Consider the following 26,510-nt stretch of genomic DNA (forward strand, 5'->3'; position numbering starts at 1 on the left):
ACAGGAGCATGGGTGACCCAAAAGCCTACTGCAAACTGTGTTCCTGGACCTCCTTGTACACTTTGCAGGCAGTTCTAAGGGAGAGTCTGCCCTCCCCCATAGATCTCTCCCTGCTTATAAACTTTGGAGAAGATCCTATGGGTGTTAGAACTTCCTGAGCTTCAGCTCACTTAATCTTGAGCCTCCTCCTTCCTCTTGTTAGGAGAAAATGTTTCAATTTTAAGGAAATAGTCATGCCTGAGATCCACTTAAATCCCACAAGTTTCTGGGATTTAAACTTGGGAGACTTGGCCTCTAAATGAGCTCTGTAAGTGGTAAATGTCACACGTTCACTTGTAAAATGTGCTCATATTCCCACCGTGTGTACCCAGTGCCCCAGTGTCAAAGGGCTAGGAAGATACAGCAGCAAGGCCAAAGAACTCTTACACTCTCTAGTGTGGGCACTGTACACTCACAGTCTGTCTATCTAGATACCAGGGTAATAAACATCAGCTGGACCCAGCCAGTGACTCTGACCCACAGGAGGAGAGTGCTCTTGAGGGGTGAGGGAATAAAGTCGTGCACGGTGACAGATCTCCTCGTGCTCCAGGCTATGCGTTCAACTGACACATGGGAATACTTATACAACCTCTGGAAACAGGCTCACACCTTCCATAATTGATAGGCTCCCAGACAAAATCTCAATGAGGAAAGGAAAGTTTGTTCAAGATCACAGAGTTACTTAGGGAATGTGTGTGTGTGTGTGTGTGTTTATTGAAGTCAGGTCTCCTTGATTCCAGGCCTTTGACCTCTTAGTTGTCACACACCAACAGACCCCACCCTTCCTGCTCGGGCTTCTGGTGATTTCTCTGTGGTGATTAATTTTTATTTAAGCAAAACCCATGGCCAGTTCCTTTAAAACACTCAGGAGAAGGAGTGTAGCTTAGACTGTCGCACACTTACCAATGTTCTTAGTTCTAGCTCCCAGCACCACCAGAAAACAATCAGTTCCAATAGCTGCAGCTTTTCAGGCTCTGCCAAACTAGCCAAACAATCCATCGGTTCGAGACAAGAACCAGCTGCTTAATCTCCCATTTACCCTCCGTACTCTCCAGGATGCTTTTCCCCAGACCTTAACTGATTTGCATCCACCCAGCCTTTACAGAACAATCCCCCCAGTGCAGTCTCAGAAGGCCGGTCACAGATTTTTGCACTTCCACTGGCATCTGCCCTCCCAACACAACTTACGGACCAACACTCAACACTGTAGAATACAACAATGGTATCTTCAGTTGATCCATTTTGCCATTTGACAATTTTATGCATGTATACAATCTATTCCGTTTACTGTCTCATCCCACCCTCTTACCTCCCCCATCTCTATTGGCCCCCATCCCCACTTTGTCCCTCCCAGAACCCTCCCTGAACTCATGACTAACAGTTTTGTTTTGTGAGCCATTGGTTTGAGCAAGGTATCTGACAGTGGGTTTGTTTGCACTGCTTTTATAATTTGGCATCCACAACGAGCAAATAGGTCAAGGTAATAGCATTCCTGTTTTATAGGGCTGAAAAGGGGGGACTCAGAAAGTGTCCCCCCTCCACCCCCATTCCTGCATCCCACCAAACTGACAAAGTTCTGGATTGTGTAATTAAAACCTGAGAGATTCTGGGTCCTGAAGAAGAGTTTACAGCTAATAGGCCAACCATTATACTCCAAACACCGTCCAGTCTGCAATGCTGGTGCTAGAAACCCACCAGATACTGCCCATTCCAGGTGTCCCATCCTGGCTGTGGCCAACACCTGTGCTAAAAATGGAACATCTTTAATTCCTGGGTGCTTCAAACTATGGGAAAATAAAACAGTAATGCTGTTACACAACGTCTGCCTTTCCCCGTGTCTTTCTTTTGCACAGATATAGCCCACACCTACAGATGTTCTGAGACAGCCCCCAAACACACCCGCTGCAGCTGGCATTCGGGAAGTGCGAATCCTGGCACCTCTGACACCCAGTCTCACTTTTCACATTGAGAAACTTGCTATGTACAAAGTAGGAGGAAACAGGGAAAAGGGGGAAAAACTGAGATTCAAGTGTTTTAAAAATAAGACCACCAGAAGATAACAACGAAGCTGTCCGCCACGGAGGTTGCCTACAGCTCCCTCCCTCCCAGTCCAGTTGAGAACTATACTAGCCTTTGCTCAGAATCTATTTGGGATAGCCAAAGATCTTTCCCACTGCTACAGATTGCAGGCCAACCTTTCAGAAAGCCATGTACGAGTGCAGTAAAGAAGATAACTTGTTTCTACGGGACCCTCATACTCCACACATTCACCTGTGTACTCACAAGTGGACCACTTACTAAGCATCTCCCCTTTGTGCTAAAGAGTTGGTGAAAAACCAGAAGAGAAGTCTGCCTAAACTAAAGCATGTCCCTTGTCCCTTTGGAGAAATGCAACAAGGACGTTGTGTCATGTATGCCTTTCAAAATACCTTACATTTCTATGTGGAAGGGGTGTTTTGTCTGTAGTGTTATTCAAGCCATCTGGTAACACTCAGTCCCTAACTCAACACCCCCATCAGCCACCCTTCAGTGTAGACAGATAATGGCATAGACTCCACCCCTTACTGAGGAGATGCTGACATTAAGTCATTGCTAACACTGGAAAAAGAATTAATTTTTGAGACGGTGGCTTCTGGAAGGTTTCTCATATCCCAGCACAAGACTCCACATCCATGAGCACACATACAGCACTAACTGGTCATAGAGCATGTTGGGAGAATAAGAAACATCGAGGGGTGGGGGGATGGGGAGTAGACTTGATCTTATTTCATTGTATACATGCAGGAGATTATCAAAAAATTTTAAAGAAAAACAAAATTGAAAACCATATTTGTTTCTTTTTGCCTTTTATAGGCATGCCCCAGGCCATGAAGATCTTGGTGTGATCGGGAAGCAGAGGAGTCAGAACCTCAGTGCCTGAAGGTTGTAGTCCACAAGGGCACCTTCCTGAGCCTTTCAGGGGGTGAGAGGAGGTTGCTTTGAAACATCCTGGCTTGTGACAATGATTGGGTGGTAGTAATCACCATACTTTGACATTCTCTGACTGGGACATGACCGTGGAAACCAGAAAATCAGAACACTCCTGTTAATTAGTGCCTGAAAGGAGAGAATATGGTTGCTAGAGAACTGCTATCCTAGAGGACCCAGGTTCAATTAGCAGCACCCACATGGAGGCTAATAACCATCTGTAACTCCTATCTAGGCGATGTGGTAGATTATGTTAAGGTGATACATGATCGGACAGGAGAGAGATGCCGTTGGAGGAAGACCTTGGGGGCTGGTAAAAGGTTAAGCCTTCCTTTAAAATTTACTCAACAGGATGTGACACCCTCTGAAGACTACTAATGTTGGCATTCTTGATAATGAGTACTAGGACTGTACCATCCTGATGCCCATTTGACCTGGCTTTATGGAAACACAGAACCAACTCATACACATAGCCAGGATGATCTGCAACCTGACTTCCTAATGTCTTTTTCATCTTGTACTTCCTCTATGTTACTCAACTAAGCTTATCATCTTTTTATTTTCTGATGCTAATACAAACTAAAACCTTTTTCTCAGATGTAAGTGTTAATTCCTGATCACCAAAACATGCTATTCAGACATGCTAACTGTGAGTCAGTTTTTAAAAGTATTCAGATGAAGTATTAGAAAATACCAGACGGGGTCAACTTTCAGTCTCTCAAAAGTAAGTAGTAAATCTTTTATTTCTCTATGCTCCCCAATTTCCACAAATGGTAGGAGGTCAATAAATGCTTCTGAATTGAACAAGAATATTGCTGTATTGCTGCTTGCCATTATGAAATATTTGAGGCTATGTACTTCATGAAGGAAAAAAGCATTGCTGAATGCTGACTTCACAAGTTCAAGTGTCTCAAGAAGCAATGGCTTCTGATTGGCCATTTGGAAACCTCATGATGGAAGAAACCACAGTACAGATGCTTAAGACAGAGGATCCACGGAGAAGAAAGTAGGAAAGAGAGACATCGAGGGAGAGACAGAGACACAGAAAGAGACACAGAGAGACAGAACCCTTTCCTTTGTTTCCGTAGTTCATCTGCGTGACAAACCATCTTATTTGATGTTCCCCTTAAAGGCTCCATCTCTCAGCATCACACCGTATGGATTAAACTTCAATATAGAATGCCTTTGGAGACACACTCACCTACAGCTCTCCCTTACTGAGAGTTTGGTTCTTTCTGGGAGGCTTTCTAAAATCCCAAGCCTAGAGGAGCAAGATAAAATAGAGGAAAGACTTGTGGTCTCTAGTTCACCAAGAAGGAGCTCAGACGTTGCCGATGCGTTCAGTCAAAAGGCTGGGTAGAAAATAAATAACTCTTGCAGACACAGAAAGAGTGAAGGCACAGGGCAAACATGGACACAGATGGGTGAACGCACGGAGCTGTGGCTTATCAGAGCTTCTTTGTGAGCATTAGCCTACCATGGGAACCAGTGACCAGAGAGAGAACATGAACTGTAATTCATGAATGAGAATTGTCCCTCCAGACAGATCTCATCTTGGAGCAGCTCCCGGTTTAATGTGGTCTAACACAAGCAATGCTTTAGGGGAAATTTCATAGCATTGAACACACAAAATAAAGCTAAACTCAGGTGGGCAGCTGTTTGGTGTCTGGACAGTTGAGAGATTTGGACTGAACAGATTTAATCCACAACCTTCTCTAGCTTGGAACTCATTAGTTATTCTTTGTGTGGGAGACTGACTCTCTCTCTCTCTCTCTCTCTCTCTCTCTCTCTCTCTCTCTCTCTCTCTCTCTCTGTGTGTGTGTGTGTGTGTGTGTGTCACCCTTAGCAAAGGGTATCACCCAGGATCACAAGTGTGCCACCATACCAAACTGGATGGTTTCAGGAGATGCATCTCAAGTGCTCATCTTACATAACAAACATTTTACCAATTGAGCTATTTTTATTAATCCAGCCCATTTTATACTCTTGTGATTAAGGTATTACTTAGGTTTCTCCGGGTTATATAGGGGATCTTTATTATTCAGAGCAAACTGATGTGGCCTGAGGCTTTTATTCCCAGCCTCAGAAGGCAGACTTACAGTTCAGTAGATTAAAAAGCTTCGTCTTGAGAAATCATAAACTAAAATATAACAGCACATGTGTGATATAAGCCAAAAACGACAAGAAAAAGATTTGAAAGTACTTTGCTGAGTCTTCAATCATCTCTTGGCATATAGCAATGCCTTGGTCACTGTCGCATTCCCTGTAGGATAAGGACCTGGAATATGAAACGATTATTGTGGATAATTGTGTTGTCATCCACCTTAGCTGTTCAGATGAAGATTGTGGTAAGAAGGAGACCAGATGATATGACAATGATGAGACTCAGCAGAAGGGCCTGGAGAGGGTTTTGGAAGAGTCGGAAGAGACAGCCTGTCAGCCTCTGCTCATTAAACCAAGGGCCATAACCAGTAAAGCAGACATCAAATATGATTTGGTCTACAGTGGTTGGAAAAATGCCACAGGGGGATATCTGTGAAAGCTAGCAGAAGATTTTTCTAATACTTAACCAGGCAGCCTTTGGAAGCAGAGCGCAGGCAGATCTTTGAGTTCAAGGCCAGCCTGATCTATAAAGAGAAACCTCATTTGGAAAAGTGAAATACTTTGTCACTTAACATGCAATTGGTTCAATAAAGACTTTTGGACTTATTTATTTGCATTTACTTTATGCATGTGTGCATTTGTTATCGTGTGTATGGGAACATACATATATACAGATGTGTGTACACATGTGTAGCTCAGAGAACATCTTTTGGTAGCATCCTCAGGAAGGCTGTCTACCTCTTTTGAAACACAGTCTCTACTGGCCTGAAGCTCACCAAGCAGGGCAGACTGGTTGTAGAGTTTCAGGGATCCTTCTGTCTCTACCTCTGCTGTTCTGGGATTACAAGTATTGGCCACCTCATCTGGCATGTGTGTGTATGTGTTGAGTGTCTATGTGTGTATGTGTGTGCATGTATGCACCTGTCTGTGTGCATGTGTCTATGTGTATGTATGTGTGTGCCTCTGTGCATATGTATATGCATATGTCTCTGTGTGTAATATGGGTGTGTTGTCATGTATGTGTGTACACACACCCATGTGCACATGTAAAGGCTAGAGAAGAATTCCAGGTGTCCTTCTCCATCACTCTTGGCTTCACCCTTTGAGACAAGTTTCTCACTGAATCTGGACCTAGGCTGGTAGCCTTGTCTCCTGACTCCATTTGCATAGTGCTAAGGCTAAGCACACATATATCTATACCCAGTTTCTTTTCCCCCCATAGGTTTTGCAGGGCTTAGCTAAGGTTGTCCCAAGTCTTCTCTCAGACCTGACATCCAGAATTTTTACATGGGTTCTGAGGATAAAACTGGTGTTCATATTTTCAGGGCAGGTTCTTTACTAACCAAGCAAACCACTGACCCCTTTAATAAAGAAATATTAGTTTAGTTTTCTAAAACTTCTTAGATGGAGTTGGGCTCCAAAGATTCCCAAGAACGGCCTTAAAGTATTCAATTGAACAAACTTAAATCCCATTCTCATAACAGTCGACTCTTAGGTCCCTGTGTCAGGTATTTCTGCATCTGTTGAACTCCTGGCCATGTGAAAACATGTGCTCATTCCCATGAGATCACCCTTCTACCCAGTAAAAAAAAAAAAAAAAAAAAAAAAAAAAAAAAAAAAAAAAAAAAAAAAACAAGCTTTCATACAGACTTGGGAATAACAGGACCCTAATATCCTTCCAATTATTCTAAGGTTTATTATTCTGTTCTGGGAAATTATTTATTTAGAATTTTGCACCCACAGGGACTTGGGTCCTCTGATGCCCTGAATCTACTCCATATTACAATCCAAAATAATGTAGATATGGGGGTTACTTTTTGCCACTATTTACACACATTACTGCCTTGGAGACGCTGTCAGTCTCTTCCCAAAGGTCCCATGAACTAGGAGCCCAGTATGGCAAATTGGAAACTGTTAGTCAAAAATCACTGAATATATCCATAAACATGAGGCTTCCATCACCCTGTGTGGGGACTGGTTCAGGGTTTTCACCACCAAACAGATGTAAGTATTCCAAATAATATTGGAACAGCTGTATCAGTTCACTGAACTTTATCATAATTAAGATTAGCCATCTCAAAGTGGTACCTATTGCTCTCTGATATGAAAAAAAAAATAAGAAAAAAACACACAAGGTTTAAATAAGAACAAGTTGGGGGACACTTGGATGGCAGACTGTTTATTAGCCACACATGCCCCATATTGGGACCTCTGTCACTGTCCTGTAACTTATCAAGTTGGCTAGGCTTGTCAGCCAACCAGCCCTGGGGATCCTCCCATGTCTACTTCTCCAGCACTGTGATTACAACAATATGTCACCATGCTCACCTTTTAAAACAAAATTAAATAAGAAAAACAAATAAAAGACCAAACAAGCCATGGGTTCTTTACCAAGTTGGCTGCCTCTCCACCCCCCATTTTCTTCCAGCCTTTTGAACCACACTTTCATTAGTTTAAGTTGTCTGAGGTATGTCTATAACACACAGCCTCACAACCAACAAACTCAAGAAAATATTAATTAATTGATCCCAGTACTTTATATAATGGACAAGGCAGTCTGAGGGGTTCTTGGAAGAGTTTCTTAAGCCACACATACATTTTCAACATTGCTCTCTTTAAACAAAGAGCCCTGGTTGTTGGTTACCGAGCCTTATGTAGAAACTTTGCTGTATCAATATTGAGGTGCTAGTTGCAATCAGTTGTCTCCCTTCAGACTTTCTCCACGACACCTGCCTTTTATTAAAGAACGGGGACGCTGAGGTGTATCTATCATCTTTTGAATCAGATTTGGAAACTCAGGGAAAAGAACAACAGTGTCATCTGTTTCTCAACTGAAGGGCGGTTTTAGCCAGTAAGACAGAATCGGCTTTACTCATAAAGCACTGGAAATGCTGAAATACTATTCTCTCTCTCTCTCTCTCTCTCTCTCTCTCTCTCTCTCTCTCTCACACACACACACACACACACACACACACACACACACACAGGGAGAGGGGAGAGTGAGTTAGTTCTTGGCCTGAACAAATGAGATGTTATAAAATATGTAGTGACACAGAGAAGCCTGTCACAGGGATGGAATGTGAGAGCAGAAAGGCCAGTCCTGGCGCCTGCTTCACATGATGCTCTACTTGCCCTTTCCTTACCACCAGCTAAGTGGTTGCCCCGTGCCAGTGACTACCAGCTTAGAGTGAACATGCTCCAGCATGTGCTTCTGGGCACATAAAATCCCTGTGGAAATAACGAGGCTCCTTGGAATTCCTGAAGGACCTGAAACTTCTGCGTCACCCAGCCCTGCTCCCATCTCCCCTTGGGCATGCTTACCAGGCCTGGGTTTTAACCAGATTTACCCAGATTCTCAGGCTCTCAGACACCTTGATATGTAGCCTGGCCACTCCTGAGATGTCTGCCAAGGGGAAGGTTTTAGAACCTTTGCAAATGCCGCCTCATTACTGTTAAAACAAGGTTGCCTGTCCCCTTCACATGCATAAGGCAAGAGCAGGTTCTGGTTTAGTGTACTCTCTGCAGAGGAAAGTGTCCAGAGCAAGCCCCCCCCCTTCACATCCCACTGCCACAGCAGCTTTGGTTTGGCTCAGTACCTGAACTGACACTAGTGAAAACCTTGTGTCCTCTTTGGGGAAAAGATCTTCTTAACAACTGTACTGCTCAGCCATGATTCCTATAGGCTATTGTCACTGTGCCATGAGCTATGTATCGTGCTACTGAGGACAGCAAAGGCCATGAGCCTCTCACCTACTGTGTAACCATCTTCTGTTAAGGTCTCTTCGTGATTGAAAGTAAAGGAACAATTTTAACATCGTGCAAGTCAGCTACTGAAGACTGAGCCAATTACTGCATTTGACCTCAGAGCTGCTTCTGGAACCTTCTTGTGCCTTCTGTAGCCTCTAAAGAGTTGACTTCAGCTCTCTCTGCCAAAGCTGTTTTCTGACCTTGGTAAGATATCTCAAATGGTTGACAGGCAAGTTCAACAATGAAAATGCCAGAAATTTATTCATAGTCTCTCCCTGCCCCTCCCTTCTTCTCTCACATGTGCCCCAACACAGCACTCAGCAGACATAAGACCTGCTGCCATCTGGTGATGACACACAAGAGGATGAGGAACCAGCATGGAGCACTGTAAAGTTCACACACTGTACCAGCTGTGCTTGCATCCATACAAGAGCACCAGGGCAGCCTCTTATCTTCAACAGAAACTATATATGAGGGGCTGGGGTGATGGCTTGATCAAGAAAGCACTTGCTCTGCAAGCATGAAGAACTGGATTCTAACCCCCCAGCTACTTGAAACCCCAATGTTGAAAGGGCAGGGGTAAGAGACAAGATGATCCCTAGATCTTGCTGGCCATCCAGTCTATCCGGGTTCAGTGAGAGGTCTTGTCTCAAAGATCAAGGTGGTCTGTCTCTCTCTGCCCAGCTCAGATCCTCAGGTCTTTTCCATGCCTTCCCACTATCAGGTTGAGTCTTGGTTGAACAGATCTAATCCCTAAAAGTCTCACTTGATTATGAAAGTGGAGGCTACTTCTATTGTGCCTAGGCACTAAGAGTTCTTGTGGTGGTTTTAACCAGTATGACCCTCATAGACTCATGTGTTTGAATGCTTAGCCCATGTGGAGTGGCACTATTAGGAGATGTGGCCTTGTTGGAGGAAGTGTGTCACTGTGGGAGTGGGCTTTGAGATCTTCTTATATACACAAGCAATGCCCAGTGTGGCACACAGGTCTCCTGTTGCCTGTGAATCAAGATACAGAACTCTCAGCTCCTTTTCCAGAATCATATCTGACTGCATGCCACCATGCTTCTTGCCATGACAATAATAAAGTAACTTCTGAAACTGTAAGCCAGTCCCAGTGAAATGGTTTCCTTTGTAAGAGTTGCTTTGGTCATGGTGTCTCTTCATAGCAATGAAACCCCAATTACAATATTTCTCTCAACAAGCATAAGAACCTGATAAATCTCTAGCAGTAAAATCAGAAGTTTAGCCTCAGAATTCTTCATGTAGCAATCTCCTTCAGCAGAACACTCTCAGGACTGAATACTTTAGTCAAAAATTCGATTGAGATGCCAGAGACTAACTCAAAACATGCCTCTCCTTATGATCGTTCAAAGGGGGCAGGGATAAAGAAATTCAGAGACACCGGATTTCACATGGCCAAATTCTTCAACTAGGTTCACATCCACAATCCTAGTTACACACACGGTTTATGGTGTAATGGTAACTCAGGTAACTCAAGCTATGTGACATTTTAGAAAAGGAGATGCAGACACTGAAAGAAGACAGATGGGGGCTGCCAGGGACAAGGTATGATGGGAGAATGTAACCTGCGTGGAGGCATCATTAGAGAATTTGGGAGAAAGACAGAACTGTTCCTCAACCTTCACTGCGTTGTCAAAACTGATGGAAGTGTGCACTCAGAAGTGGGAATGGCAGTGAGACATCATACTTCACATTAATAAAAGTGATGCTGTTGCCGAACCTCAGAACCATATGTTAAAGGGGCTGTAGGTTTCATTGTATATCAATTATACATTTTCCTTATTAGAATAAATGAAAAACAAATTGAGTTCTAAATTTTGAGTATCATAACAAATATATTACTATGAATATACTTTATGTGTCATTTGACTTTTGTTATGACTTGTTGGTAGCAAACAGCTCCTCGGGCTGAAGGTCTCAGGTCAATGCTTCTCCAACTTCGACATGGCATGATTCTCCAGTTTGATACTCAGCAAGCTCTGATTCAGGAGTGGCAATGCCAGATGGCCTGAATTTGTCACAAGCTCCCAGGTGATGATGATACTGTTACAAGGTCTGAGACATTAATGAGATCACTAGATGTGTCAGGCTGAGTCTAGGAGAACTGTCTATTCAGGTGAAATGGGCCTGTCTTCTTGCCTTAGCTTCTATGAGTCAAAGGAGCCATCAGTTGGTGACAGTGTGATACTCTCCTTAGAGATGATCAATGACCAGCTTTCAGTCCACAGGGTATACTTTCTCATATCCAAATGTAGCCTAGACCCAGCCATGGACTGAAACTAGCTTATGGTGATAAAAAGTATCTTCTGAACAAACATTTAGAAACCTGACCATAGAATAGAGGTTTTAGGAGGCTTCTGAAACCATTGAGCATCCCACCCACCTGCCTAACCATCCATGGATGCATCCATCCATCCATAAATAGCAGTATGGATGTACTTGTTCAGCAAAATGTCATCCATACATATTTTTTGCTATTCTTCCAACATTCTGATATCTTTGTGGGTACCAGTTAACAAATGTGGAAATCTAAGTACTGCCTATCCCTAACACAGAACACTCATTTTTGGAGCGATCTCTCCTACAGGAGTGAGAAGTGGCCATGGCAGGAAGTGAGGTGTTGGAGGACGAAAAATAATTGGGTTATATAAAGGAGCTGTAGGTTTCATTGTATATCAATTATACATTTTCTTTATTAGAATAAATGAAAAACAAATTGAGTATAAAATGTGTAAATATAGATATAAAACAAAACTAGCATTGACGCTTGTTTAAGCTAAAAAATAACAAAGCTATATGCACCTTTACGAATAGCTTCTTCACCAACAGATACCCTCAGGTTAAAAATATCTCACAGCAGACTAAACCCTGACAGCACTTCATATACTTGAGGCTTTCCAATAGGAAGCAAATGCACATGTATCAGGAGTTCATTATAAGTTGTCAACAGTTATTATGTGTTTGCAAAATGCCATAAACCATGGGAGTGGAGGAAGCCAGGGTGAATTAGGTCCCGAGAATGTGTGCTGTTGATAGGGCACAGCCGTGCCAAGGACCCTAGCCTCAGAACAGCGATGGCAAAGCTTTACTCACGGCGTGAGGATCATGAAATAGTAAGGCCTTTCTTGGAGATCCAGGATGGGTGTTCATTGTGTGTCTAGAAAATGTCATTATAGCTTTCTCCTCCAGGGTATCTGTGGCCTGAAGACTCCTCCCTACTGCAACTGCTTCTGCCTACGTTAGCTAAACCCATCTTCTTGATCCAGCTGTATAGCATAAGCACTGGTTCCTTTTTCAAATCTGAGTGTAAGACCCATGCCTCCGTGTTCAGCTGCATGCAATAACCTGCCTCTCTGTTCAAATCTATACAATAAACAGGCTGGGCAGCTAAGGCACTGCAGTTTCTCCATCAGAGAGCCCAGACAACCAGATCCCAGCATTTCTGTGTGTCTGTGTCTGTGTCTGTGTGTCTGTCCTTCCTTCATTCCCTTGATGTTTCAGTCAGGTCTAGCCCTGGAGCGGACATGAACACGGCAATAGACAATGTTTAGTGCATTTCCATCTTATTTCCAGGCACCTTAAAAACAAGCATGTAGAGAAATGTACTTTGCAGGTGAGAAGTCTGAAGCACAAACATGTCGTGTAACTTTCCCAAGGACTCGGGCTACTCATCGCTGTTAAAGCTTGATTTCTGCTGCTGTGGTTCACCAACTCTGTTCTGAGTCAACTTAGGAGAGTAAAGGGTTAATTGCCTTAAACATCTAGCTCACCGTCTATGATGGAGAAAATCAGGTCAGGAACTCAAGTATGAACTTGAAATAGAAACCATGGACAATGCTGCTTGCTGCTTTGTTCCCACACTCAGCTCAAGCTTAGCTGACTTTCTTAGACGCCCCAGGACCACCTGCTCTGGGAATGGTGCTGCCCAAAGTAGGATGAGCTCGTCTACATCAAATTACAATCAAGTCAATGTGCTGCAGGCAGATCTGGTTCAGCCATCCTCAACTGGGACTCAAGTAGACACAAAGCTAACTGGGACAAGAGGTAAGCAGGATTAGCAATCCACAGGTCCCCTCACCTTCCCTGGACTACTGTGCTAGTGCTGACTGCGCGGAGCCCTGGACATGCTGTCTCACTCAGCCCCAGGATCCCACTGCCGAGAGATTTTGAAGGGTGACAGTGTCACCCTGTGTGCTCTGTTCCTCACCTTCCTCGGACACGTTAGGAGATGACGACATCACCACAGGCCTTTAGAAGCCCTGGGGACCAAGATGACCAGGTGGGAAGCATGCTGTCTAGGTGTGAGCCTAGAGCTTGCCTGGGACAGCGGCAGAGAAAGTCAGTTGAGTTTTGAACATCTAGAATTTGAGGTGTTTAATGGGCACGGAAGAGAGAATGTTGAGGGCCATGCTGGTTTGTATAAATTTACTGAAAATTTTAATGGATAAAACTATAACAAATAGAAGTTATAATAAACCTTTACTGCAACAAGGAAGAATTGAGAAAATGCTGGGAAAAAAAAAAAAAGTTGGCCAAGAGTTGATCACTGAGGTTGATGAGTCCTGGTGAAGGGATTATTCATACTGGACATGTTTTTATATAGTCCTCAATTTTCCAGAATTGAAAATCTTATATTTCACATGGACACACAGAATTGAGCACAGAGGAAACCACCAAATTGTCTAGCCTGGGTCAAATAATAAGGTCACACAAAACAAATGAGGCACATCTTACAGAACTGTCATATCTTTTCAAAGCAGCAGGGTCACAAGGACAAAGGATGACTGAAGAATTAGCTCTGTCATATGTCAGTCAAGACAGCCGAATGCCATGTGTGCCATGTGCCATCCTGGCCTGGGTCCAGATCAGCAGTAAACCGTGAGCTGGGGACACAGCAGCTCAGGGGATAGAAGCTCTCGCTGTGTAGCCTGGTGGCCTGAGTTTGACCTCCCTCGACTCCAAACTGGGAATAAAGCCAGATGTGGTGGCACATCTACAATCCCAGAACTCCTATAGAGAGATAAGAGTCAGAGCTAGGAGAACCATCTGGAAGCTAGCAGGCCAGCTTGCCTTGAGTACAAAGCGTGGCAGAAAGAAGGAGTCTCTACCTCAACAACGTGGAAGATGGGGATTGAATTCTGGAAGTTGTCCCTTGACCTACACATACAAAAGGTGATACCTGTAGACCCATGCTCGAATGTGCATATGCACAGACATACAAACACACACACACACACACACACACACACACACACACGTACACATGCCAATCTCAAGAGCATGCCCTCCAAACACTTCTTCACATTAAACCCCATCCTGAGTCACCCAAGGGTTCAGCTGCAGAAATACTGCTACCACTGTGCATACTAGGAAGGTGACTCAAAAAAAAAAAAAAAAAAAAAAGAATAGCTTCCCAGAGCCAGTATGGTGGGTGGTCCATGTCTGTAATCTCGTCAGTAAGGAGATGGAGGCAGGGGAATAGTGAATTTCAGGCCAACCTGGTACATGAAATGAGACCCCATCCCAACAACAACAAAAGCAAAGAAAGAAACCTACATAGCAAAGGTCTCAGGGAAAACAACCTATTTTAGTAAAAAGCAAAGACCTTGACTGCAAATTGGCCGATGGGCAGCCTCTCCTCAGTTCGCTTCACCTCTCCAAACCCACTCCTCCGTGAAAGCCAGGGCAAGTTTCCACCTCCCTCAGCAGCCTCCCCACCTTCCTTTCTGACCATGTTCAGTAGCTGACCTTGGCCACTGAGGGATGGCTCTTATCCATCACCTTGTGTCACATGACCCCCATGTTGCTGTCCAGCCTTTTACTTGCAGCCTAGCACTTTATATACCAACACTATCTTCTCCCTGGGGACAGATGACATTCCTTGTTCTTTCTTGGGTTTTCACAGTTGACACTTGCACAGTGGGCATGTGCATCACTGTGCAGTGCAGGGACAGCAGGGTCCCCTTCTCTCGCTGGGTCCTAAGTCTGACACAGAAGACACAGCTCTGCAGCCTCCACTCGTCTCTATTGGTCTGCCTGTCCTCCTTTTTCCTTCCTCCTTCCTTCCTTCCTTCCTCCCTCCTTCCTCCCTCCCTCCCTCCCTTCCTCCTCCTTCCTTCCTTCCTTCCTTCCTTCCTTCCTCCTCCCTCCCTCCCTCCCTCCCTCCCTCCCTCCTTCCTTCCTTCCTTCCTTCCTCCCTTCCTTCCTTCCTTCCTCCCTTACCCCAAAAGATCAGCCCCCATCTAAGTGGGAGAAAACTGAACGGCACTGGTTCACATTAAAAAGCCACAAAGTTGCTGATCATATTTAGTCGAGAAATAAAGAAGACAAGGTCCCAGCACAGAGAAGGAAGTATATGCAAAGCCCCACCTTTAACCAAGAAGCTGTTTGCAATAGGTACCTGCTGGGAAAGGGAAAATCAGTTTACCCCAGTGGAGTGTCACTGGGCATAAGAACCACATTCCCACATTCCAGGGCAGGCCCCATGCCCAGGAGTAGCTGACCACCAAAAAACTTTCTCTCTCTCTGTCTCTCTCCTCTCTCTGTCTCTGTCTCTCTCTCTTTTTGTGTGTGTATATTTTTGGTTTTATTTATGTATTTTTGTTCATTTTGACTTATTTTTATGTTTTCTGGGGGAGGGGAGAGAGAGAACACTTGAAGTTGGATGAGTAGGTAGGTGGGGGAGGATCTGAAAAGAAATAGGGGAGAAAAAAAATATAATCAAAATATACGGTAGACAAACAAAAAATATCAAAGAAAACAAGCTACCAGTAATAGTAACTAGAATGTACTTTGGTCAGTTGAGTTTGGCAAAGCCTGTTAGATTTCAATTATTTTAAGCATTTTATGCTGTTCTAGGTAATGGGATGTTATGCACATTGCAAAAGTAATGAAGTCTTAAATAGAAACCAAAACACTTCATGGCCACACTAATGTTCAGGAGTAAAACGAGCCAGCCACTGTTCTTTAAAGATCATCAACTGAGAGATTACTGATCTTTTTGTTACTTGTTCTTCATCAGGAGAGATGGGGGTAGAAAGAGCTGTGAAAATGAGCCCCAGGTCCCCCACTTCCAATTCCTGGGACTCAGCTTTTGTCATGGTACCTGTGTTATCCTGTGAGCATCCTGCCACAGGCAGAACTCACAAAGAGCATCAAAGCATGCTCACTGCATTCATAAGCAATCCAAATGGGACATGGTTCTCCCTCACCTTCTCTAACTATCCATTCAGGTGATAGAGAAACTTCTGAGTTGGACTATCCATAGTATGGGCCAGCAAAACACAGTCCCCAGGCAAATTCTACACCCTCCCACATCTGTACATCCTGTGAGTTAGGAATTGCCTTTATAATTTAGTGGTTGAAAAAAAATAAAATAAACTCATTAGCCTTAACATGCTCAGGCCCTGGACTCAATCATGAAAAAAAAGAAATAAAAAAATAAATTCATTAGCCTTAACATGCTCAGGCCCTGGACTCAATTGTGAAAAGAAAAAAAGAAATAAAACAAATAAAACAACAATCTCTGAGGTGGCTGAAAATTATACAAAGTTAACATTTCATCCTCAAAATGATGTTGTTTGGAATTATGGCCATGTATGATTATTAACATATTACCCATGGCTGCATTTGTGTCATAATACCATAGTTGAGTAATTGTTACAGAAATTGTAGGCTTACAGAACCTTAAAACATATCCTATGTATCCCCATGGGCTCTGACCCACAGACTTGCATGTATGGGAGCAGCTAGACCAGGAGGTGAATCATTTCTTCCTTGCCACAGAATCTGTTACAGGCACTTACGATGGAGATCCAGGTCTTTCCTGACCAGCATCCTTTGTCTCATCTAGCACTGCATATAGAACTGGGGTCATTTAAGATCTGATTAGGTTATAGAAATTCAACTGTCATGAAGAGGTTTATCAAGTTGATAAAAATGGTTGAAGGCAACTGGCTAGGACCACCCCCTCCCCATTCTGTCTCTTCTGCCGTGTGAGGTCCCTGCACTTGAGGTGTTTCCAGGAAGCTGAATCTGACCCCTCACCAGACACTCAACATGCCACTGTCTCAGATTTCCACCCTTCACAGTAAGTTGATGTTTATAAATTACCCAGTTTCTGGGATTCTTCTATAGAAACACAAAGGGCCTAAGATAAAATTTGTTTCCTAGAAGTGTTACGTAGCAAATGCCTAAACATGTGGATGTGGCTTTGGGACAGCATGACGGGTAGAGGCTAGACTGTAAAGTGCTATTTGCTGAAGGACAGGAGGAAGAGAGCTGGAGAAAGCCTCGGCTGCTCAGAGCTTGTCAAGAACAAGAGCACCGAGTGAGGGGAATAGTAAGTGGTTGTGAACAAGAACGCCTTGTGGGGAACAGTGAGAGCTGCTATGGTGCCAGCCCAAAAGGAAGCTGGTATTAGGAACTGGAGGAAAAGCTGTCCTTACCATAAAGTGACAAAATGCTTGGCTGATTTGTGTTCATGTTCAAGTTTGTTAGAAGAAAGACAGTCTGCTGAGGATGAACAAGCATGTTTGGAAGAAGAAATCTCTAGACAAAGTGGGCAGACTGAGGCCCGATTCCTCAGGACTGCTTATAGGAAAGTGTGAGAAAAGTGAGCTTAAAATAACACTTCTCAGCGTGATCGTGTAAACAACACACAAGCATGTTTGGGAGAGAATAGCAATTGTATACTTAAACAAATGTTTGGTGAGGTTTGTTTGAATACAATGAAGCTGAATATTACTCACCACAGCAATGGAAGGATGATCCCAAAGGCCTCGTGGAGCATCTCTAAGTACATCACCACAGAATACTGGGGCCTTGAGGGGTAACGCAATAGGAGAAGCCAAGATCTCATGCAACTCCAGGCTTCCCGCCTAGTACTAACTCACGTTTCTGATTCATGTATTTGGGCACAATGTTTCTTGGCTCAAGTGGACCTAGCTGTAGCCTAGACCACTGGTCTGGTAGGAACACACTGTGACCTCTGTTAGGTTCTGTGCACTGTTGACTCTTCGGGTACACAGAGTATTAGAGGTGTGGAGGGGAGACATAACCACTTCCACCTAGATTCACTATGTACTGGCAGCCAGAGAACTGTCGCAGGGGTAGGGCTACTGCAGATGGCTCCCGATGAAGCAGTATCTAGTAGAACTGTGGGACGAAAGCCACTCCTGTAGGGTTACCAGCGTGTGAAGCCAGTCGGGAAAGGATGGAGGAAGATGATACCCCTGTCTCTGAGAGTAGCATGGAGCTTGCCGTCCTGCTGTGTCTTAAAGATGGAGCAAGATTATTAATCAAGCTATAGATTATTCTTAAGCCTCAAGATTTAATTTTATGGGACTGGGAAAATAGTTCAGTTAGCGAGTAGATTACTTCTCAAGCCTGGGGGCATTAAAACCCAGCACCGGGGAGGCAGAGTCAGGGAGATTCTGGGACTCATTATCTAAGCATCTTAGCCCAAACAGTGAGCTTCAGGCCAGTGAGATACTTATGTTAAAAAACATGGTACACATGGCTTGAGGAACTCACACACTCGAGTGCGCACTCATTCACTCACGCGCGCGCGCGCGCACACACACACACACACACACACACACACACACACACAATTTACTTTTTGGTCTTGGTGGGTTTGGGATTTACTTGGGGCAAGTTACCCTACCATCTCTGGCATTCCTCCTTTGGGGAAAGTCTATCACAGGCCTGCTGCCCACTGCTTCGAGAACACTTAACACCCTCTACTTTCACAGTGCCACAGCTGGAGGGAATAGTGCCTTAGGGGTTACGAGAGTAAGGTCTTTATAAAGGGAGTTCCAAACCATGCCCCTACCTTTCTGCCAATCACCATGAGAGAATGAGGTGACAAGGTACTTACTATCTTGGAAGTAGAGGTATCTAGTTATCACCAGACACGGAACTTCGGTCACCATGGTCTCTGTCTTCCCAATCCCCACAGTTATGAGAAATGGCTTTTTACACTTTATGAATTACCCAATTATCAGGCATTTAGTTATAACACCTAAAGGAACTAAGACAAGATCACATGATCAGATCCAATGGTTGGTTGGTGCTCTAGCCCCTCTTTGTGTAAGCACACTACTTACTCCTTCATGCGAGTCATCTTGGTCCTAGCCACAGAAATGTTGAAAAACGTTGGTCCAGGAGACCTATCTGCCACTGCATTGGTAATGGTCTTTGTATCTGAAAAAAAAAAAAAAAAAAAAAAAAATCAATGCATATCCCTTACTGACTTCAGCAGCATTCCTCTACACCCAAGGTGACATTCAAGGGCAATCAGAGAAGAAAAGCTAATCCACTCTTGCCACAGGTAATGCCACATTAATTAGAGATGAATTCAATTATCACATGCACATTAACAAGATTTATTCCAAATGACATGCTTTTGTTTGTTTGTTTGTTTTCTTTTTTTATGGTTTTGAGATGCACCAAGATTTCAACCATGAAACCTCTATCAGAAAAAAACTGTCTAAAACCAGTCTTGGTATTTTAAAGATGAGTTTTTACATTAGAAAACTTTATGGATCTATACAGCCAAAATTCTGGGGGGCTTTGGGCCAGTTTCTCTTAACAGCTGTGATATCCATTTAACTAACAGGGATGTCTACCGAGAGGAGCACCTCTCCCTGCATCTCAGCCCCATACTTAGTCATTAGCTATTTGTAGAGAAAAGCTGGGTGCTGATGGGTGAGTCCAGCAACACAGAGTAGAAAGTCAGAGCCAGCACAAAGGTGATGACAAAGGTGACGAGCTATTGAGGAAAGACAAGCTAGTGTGAACCCTGCTGGGACATTTCTTCCCGAGGGAGTCCAGAGGCCCTTAAAGAACACTTTAGAATTGGGAGAACCTGGGACAGAATGACTTCCCATTAAGAAACTGAACTCAGGGACTGGAGAGATGGCTTAGTGGTTAAGACCACTAGCCGCTCTTACAGAGATCTGAGCTCAATTCCCAGAACCCACATGGGGACTCGCAACCGTGTGTAACTCCAGTTCCAGGGAATCAAACACCCTCTGCTGGCTTCTGTGGGCACGCTGGCATGAAAGTGGTGCACAAGCATCTAGGCAAAAACATGCCCAGACAAATTAAATAAATAAATAAACAAGTAAGTAAATAAAGTTAGGAAGCTGAATCGGGATCACGGGCGAGGGCTCTGTGCAGCCACAGAGTGGGGTTCTACTGTCATCCCTGCTTCCCTTCATGGAACTGGGGGAGAAACTGTTTCCTTGGGAGGATCTCCACGGTGATGTTCGCCCATTGGTAAAGCTCTGTGGGCTCATACTGGGTTACCAGTTACATCCATGTAAAGAGCCACGCTGTGAAATTCCTGCTCTGTTCTCAGAGAATCAGATCAATATGACTTTCGGGGGCCACTTAGGGAAGCAAGGACCAGCTGCTGCTTAATATAGTGGTAAAACTCTTTCCCTTCATTACTTTAAAATGTAAAGTGAAATTAAATGCAGATTCTAGTTTCTCTCTATATATAGCCTCCTTTTGAGTAGACCCCCAAAGGCATGGGCTCTGCTTAGAACTTCTTGTTTTTATAGATTTTTGTTGAGATGACATTTATCTTGCGTAACTTTTTGAGGCCCTACTCTTTCCTCAGGGTAGATCCCTGGATACAGAATTATTGGATCTCCGGGCATGAACTTTTGAAGAGGACCTGACCACATGGCTTCGTGTTACAGACACAGTGATGACAACTGATTGTTGCCCCTCTCTTATTCCTGTGCCCCAGCAGCTTCCTGCCTGCTCTCGTCTCCCTGATAGCCCTAAACAGGACAGATGCTTGTCCCCAGGCACAGCTTGGAATCAGAATGATGAGGGCTTGCGGGTGGGGTTCACTTCACAAAAGTCTATGTCTTGCCTGAACCTGAAAAGTCACCAAATGCATTACAAGTCTGTTCCAAGTGAGATTGGAAACTCAGGTCTGCCAAAGTGAGAGGTAAGCTGCTCTCCCCTCTCTGGGAGAGGACTGGAAAGCCCTGAGGCTTATGTAGCTAAAGGTCAAAGCAATTTCCAGGCCTGCTATGGGTTATTTCAAGCTGACCACTCTCGGCATTGCTGGGAAAGACGTTAATCCTCAAGTCGAGAGGTAGAGAAGGGGGTAAAATGACTTTAGGCTGCATGGTTGGCAAAGCTTGGTGTTCAGTCAGTAAATCCTTCTTCATGCTTCTCACTGGGCAGTCTCTCCACCCTGTTCTCTGATGGGAACAGTGGTGGCTTTATGTCATATAGAAAGATGACAAGTTTAACAATCATGGCAGAAATAATCTTCTAAGTAGCCACTGAATCCCAAAGGCTAATTTGATGTGATTTGCCCAAAGCTCCTGTTTAGAATACAGATTTCTATGAAATGGGTCTGGGAGGAGTTGTTAGTTTCATATTTCTAGTAAGTATCTACTGGTCAGGAGAGTGCAGTGAATAGCAAGGTTCTCAGACCAAGCTACATGGTGTAGGTCCAGTGTGACTGGCAGTACAAGACTTGTTCAGAAAGCAAGCTAGAGACATTTTCTTCCTTCTGTAGCACTCTCAGGGACAATCACGGTACCTGGCTTACTTATTTTTCCTATTAAATTTTACTTTTTAAATAAATAGTGTCCCCTTTCCTCAGGAATTAATGACATTCAGGGAGGTCTGAGAATCCGCTCTGACTCTACCCTACCCACACCCAAGCCCTCTGAAGATGGTGACAGTGATCATGGGGCTGGGATCAGGGAGTAGGCTGTAGCAGATCTATGTTCCCAGAAAGGTGAACTGAGGAGAGGTAGCACCTGAGAAAGACTTTTAAGACTCTGGCATGTTTCATGACCCCATCATTTCTCACACACAAAACACGCATCCAAAGAGAAAATGTCATTAAGCCCTGAATGTGTGGCTCCCACCTAAACCTGTGGTTCCAAGTACCTGCCACACACACACACACACACACACACACACACACACACACACACACACACACCTCTTTTTTTAAATGGAAGACACTTTCTTTCTATACTGTTGATTTTCTCCTAACAGATTTCAAGCTCAGCTCCATGCATACAGAAAACTGCAGGCAAAGGCCTACACAAGCTTAATTGCAGTTGCAATGTCAAGAACTTCTTAGGATAGCTCTAACCTGTCCCTCCTCCCAGGGTCTCTCAGCATCTCAGCATGTGCAGGAATCACACCTCGTCCTTATTTCAGACTGACCTTTGTTTTGGTTTCTCCTCCATCATTTTCCTGAAGTACAAGGTTTGAATATGGGGGGGGGGGGGATCGAAACAGCATAATGAGGGTCCTGTCAAAACTGCCCCACACAGGGACTGCAGCTGCTGTTCTAGCTCCACTCACCAGCTACTTAGCCTCAGGCTCCCTCCCCACCCCTAGCTTCCTAATTTTCTATTAAGTGATTTCACTAGCTGAGCGCTGTCCCTGGAGTCTGTGCACAGGTGTAGGACTTGGGTACTGGACACACAGAGTTTGTTAGGGAAGACACCATCCAGTGCTGTGGCAGATAATGAGCTGGAGCTGGAGCCAGGTGCATAGGGACAAATGGCCGGAGCTAACAATGTCCTGAGCATTACCTGACTGCAGGCAAAGCCCTGCCAAGTTCCCTTGCTTTCCTGTGAAATACAAAAAACATTGAGGCTTATGATGCCTGACACACCCCATGGAGATGTTTTGGCAGTGAGCTGCAAACACAAAGACAGGAAGAGGCAGGAGCCTGTTCCGGTGCTTGCCAAGATGATCCAGATCTCACCCTGGAATCACACACTTCCCTGTAGAGGTGACAGCTTAATGGTCCTGATGGCTTACCAGAAGAATCTCCTGTCTTCCTTCTGAGATTTCCCTTTACTCATTTGGGATCCAGGTCCCAAGACAGGAACCTGTGCTTGGAGGTCCCCTCCCCCACTAAACTTTTTGCCACTCCACGCAGGCTCTGCAGGCATGGGTATTTTGGCAGAGATCTCAGGGACAATGCTTACTCGGGAATCCTCTCAGACACTTCTTTGTGCGTTCTGTTTTTTTAGAACACTTGCACACAACTTCCCTTAGCCCTCTCCACTTTCTCTTAAGTCCCCAAGGCATATCCAGAAATTAGCAGTTTCTTGACAGGCATCACTCCATCCCGATGCCCGTAAAACCATGTCCTCCTCCTCGCCCTTGCTTCTTCTTTTTTCTCTTTGGAATAAGAAATGATAGAATCGTCATAGACTTGTTTTTATTCTGAAGAGAGACAGGTAATCACCATCTCAGAATTTGTAGGCCGTACCATCTCTGTCATATTTATCCAGCTCTCCTGTCCTCTCATGGGCACAGCCGTGGGCAGGAGAATGAACACGGCTGTGTTCTGGGGAAATGTGATTTACAGGAACAGGCGGTGAGCTGGCTTTAGCCTGTGCATAGAGTATGCTGACCCCTGAACCCAGATATGGGAGAGTCATGGTTCTGCATGGGTGGTGGCCTGTAGAACGCCTCAAGACAAACTTCATTTTCCCAGTGGGGAAACTGAGGTAAGGAGCAACTGGGAGACTTGTCTGGAGTTGCAGAGTCGCAGGGGAAGAGTCTGAGCTTGAGCCACAACTCTCATGTCTCCAAAGAGAACTCCTAATACACCATGTATGTGAGGTACCAATTTAAACAAAATCTGATCATCTGACAAGGACCCTCCTCGGAAGGCTGAAATGTGGGTGAGACATTTTATCTGCCACCTCACCTGGTCACAAGCCAAGAGCTTATTTCAAGAAGGCCCATGTATCAGCAGGGGAGCCCATAAAAGCTATCCCCCTCTGCTGAGAGGATTAGCTGACTCAACCTTTGGGAATATTTCTATTCCTAGAGCCTTTCCTGCGCTGATGGTGAATTTAGGCAGCAATAAAGGTGCCTAAAATTGGCAAAGTAGGCTGCTGCCCGTCTTTGCTATGTCACTCCAACACCCCAAGGAGGGAATGCATTATTCAGACCCACCTTCAAGTAGGGTGGATATGCTACCTCAGCTGTAGACCGCCCCCAATGGTGGCTCTTTCTAGAACAGCATAAAGCTGCCTCACTCACACTGTGCCCTCCCAGGTGGTCATGACTGGGACCACCAGTTATGACTGGTCATGGTAGAAGCAGAAAGCTGGCCCTGAGGCCTTTGAGGACAAGCAGGGTTCCAGAGCTCCTTGAGTTTGACTATGGCTTGTCAGGGTTGCAGCATTGCTTAGCTTCCCCTCTACCTCATCCTGTGTTTCTGCTCCTGTTGCCCCAAGGATCAAGGACACTTACACATAAGTATCCAACCCAGTCAGTCCGCTATGTGTCAAAGGCTCCTTCCTGTAGAAGCCAGCCCCCTAAACATAGCACATTAGGTGAAGCAGGGGAGCAGGGGAACGGAGACGGCTGGCTTGGGATTTTCTTTTTTATTTCTTTCTTTTTTTTTTTTTTTTTTTTTGAATACATGGTAAAAGGATGGTGAGTCCGTGCCTACAGCCTGCACCCCTCCCAGCTCTCTGGGAGATGATGTGGAGTGACACAGACTAGAAGCCATCACATAAGGAAGTCAGCAGCAGCCCTGGTGCAGACACTGTGTCAAAGCCAAGCCACAATAGGAGTCTGGAGACAGAGCCAACTGTGGGGAAGGGAAAAGATGACCCAGGTGACAACAATCTCCATGCCTTCTAGTGGTGGCACCTGGGATATGACAGCTGAGTGTGTGAGTAGGGTCCTGATTCTGGGACTCTGTTCCCTTATCTATGCAAATAAAGCTATCTACTAGAATTGTGATAAAGATTAAACTAAGGCCTCTCTCTGTGCATACATGTGTGTACATTATTGTTGGTAAAGGCCAAAGAAAAATTTACACTGCCTCCCTCATCCCTAGGGCACCTGCAACTGGGATCTTTTCAAAAACAAACAGCACCCCAGTATCTATACCAACATCAGGTTGTTGGAGGGAAAGTAGGTCAGCCTGGAAAAGTAAACTCTCTTATCTCAGAGGGACGATGGTAAGTACCAGAAGGCAGAAAATGGGTAAACCATCTGTTTTTTACAAGGATGCTTCCTACTTCAAACTTTCAGTGGAACCTTATAGAAAATTGCAGCATTAGATTGGGGCTTTGGAAATTTTCGTTCCCCTTTGAATATACTAGAAGTGATTTCCATGAGCAGCCTGTATCAATAGAAAGAGAAGGGGAAATATCTGGTTTTGGATTAATGTGCTGTAATCAAGTCATGGGGAGGTGAGAAGAAGCCTAACTGTAACCTCTCCAGACTACAGCCAGCGTGAGAGGGCTCAGTATTCGATTCTGCCAGCAGGAGACACTTAGCCTTGGAAGTAAACTGTTTTTTGGTTTTTTTCCCCAGAAGCACTAAGTTTGGATCAGATTGAAGACTGACTAATACAAAGACCATGGTGTCATCTCCCACTCTGTCAGCTGGAGAAAATCATTCAAATCCTCCATGTCCAATGAAGACAAGTTAGAAGACACAGAGAAAGCAGGGGGTTCAGAGAAAAAATTAACACTTTAGTATTTTTATGGTGAGCATTTACATCTGTATCAAATATAGCCTTGCATACTTTAGTGTTTTTATGATGCACCTTTCTTGCTGATGAAGACCCGGCATCATTTGGCATAGAACTTTCGTTGAAGGTGCATTGGCCACAGTGGGCAAACATTTGTTGAACCCAGTTCTCCACTATTATATGTAATTCTATGGTAAGTGTGCTGATGTGTGCTTATTTTTATAAGTAACTTTGAGATAAGTTCCTAAACAGAGGTTTCTGGGTCAAAATATTTAATTTTTTCAATTTCATATAATGCGTAAGGGAAAAGAAAAATATCTTTCTAGGTTGTGAGTATCAAAATTTGAATGTGTGGCACTTTAATTAAAACTCGGTTCAATTTACCAAAATGTATCCAACATAAGCACGTTTGACGGTCTTAGCTAGCAATGACTGTATGTCTGAGCCTGGCTTTGAATTCTGGTGGTTCCCAAAGTGTGGTTTCTTGACTAGAATCACCAAGACTAGCTAATAATATAGTTTCCTGGGCTCCTACTGAGCTAGACCCTCAAGGGGAGGGGGTGGGATGCCTTTCTAAAGGGTCTGACACTCTGCAGTGTGAGAAGCACAGGGCCCCACCCCACCATGCTCTGACTGTGCTCACGGCATCCTGTCTGGATGTAATGGCATATGGGAACTCCCTGAAAACACGGACCTCAGGCATACCTGACGCTCCCATGTGTACCCTGGAATAGTTCCGTGCCAACAAATTGTCCAGACACGCTTCAGAATTAAGTGATTTTTAGTTTAGTGGAACTTTATGCACATTCCTAACTTTTCACACTAAATCATTTAACACTGTGTTAGTTCATCTCAATAGTTAACATGACTGGATTGTGGGACACTAAGAGGATCCGTAATTCCATGTCTAGGTGTTGTCTGGCATGTCCAGAAAGGACCTACATGTGAGAGAACAAAGGGGTGAGGGGACAGGGAAATCTTCCTGAGTGTGAGCAGCAACAGTCAACAGGCTGAGGACCTGGGTTCCCAGGCACGGGGACATGCAAGCTTCACTCTTCCTGAGCAAGAGTGTCTATTGCTACTGTCACCACACGTGCGGACTCCAGCTCCTTCAGTCTTC

General features: G+C 44.4%; 1 protein-coding gene across 1 annotated transcript in view; it reads right to left on the bottom strand.

The window, feature by feature from the left end:
- The window catches only part of NEK11 (NIMA related kinase 11), a gene marked incomplete at both ends in the record, with an annotated part of 199,899 nt that overhangs the window by 19,095 nt on the left and 154,294 nt on the right, over positions 1-26,510 (bottom strand). Inside the window, one exon of the mRNA XM_080934672.1 lies at positions 18,990-19,086. Coding sequence (XP_080790798.1) covers positions 18,990-19,086 — 97 coding nt within the window. The remainder of the gene's footprint in view (positions 1-18,989; positions 19,087-26,510) is intronic.

This window comes from Micromys minutus (genome assembly GCF_963924665.1).
Source record: "Micromys minutus genome assembly, chromosome: 21".
NCBI classification, from domain to species: Eukaryota; Metazoa; Chordata; class Mammalia; order Rodentia; family Muridae; genus Micromys; species Micromys minutus.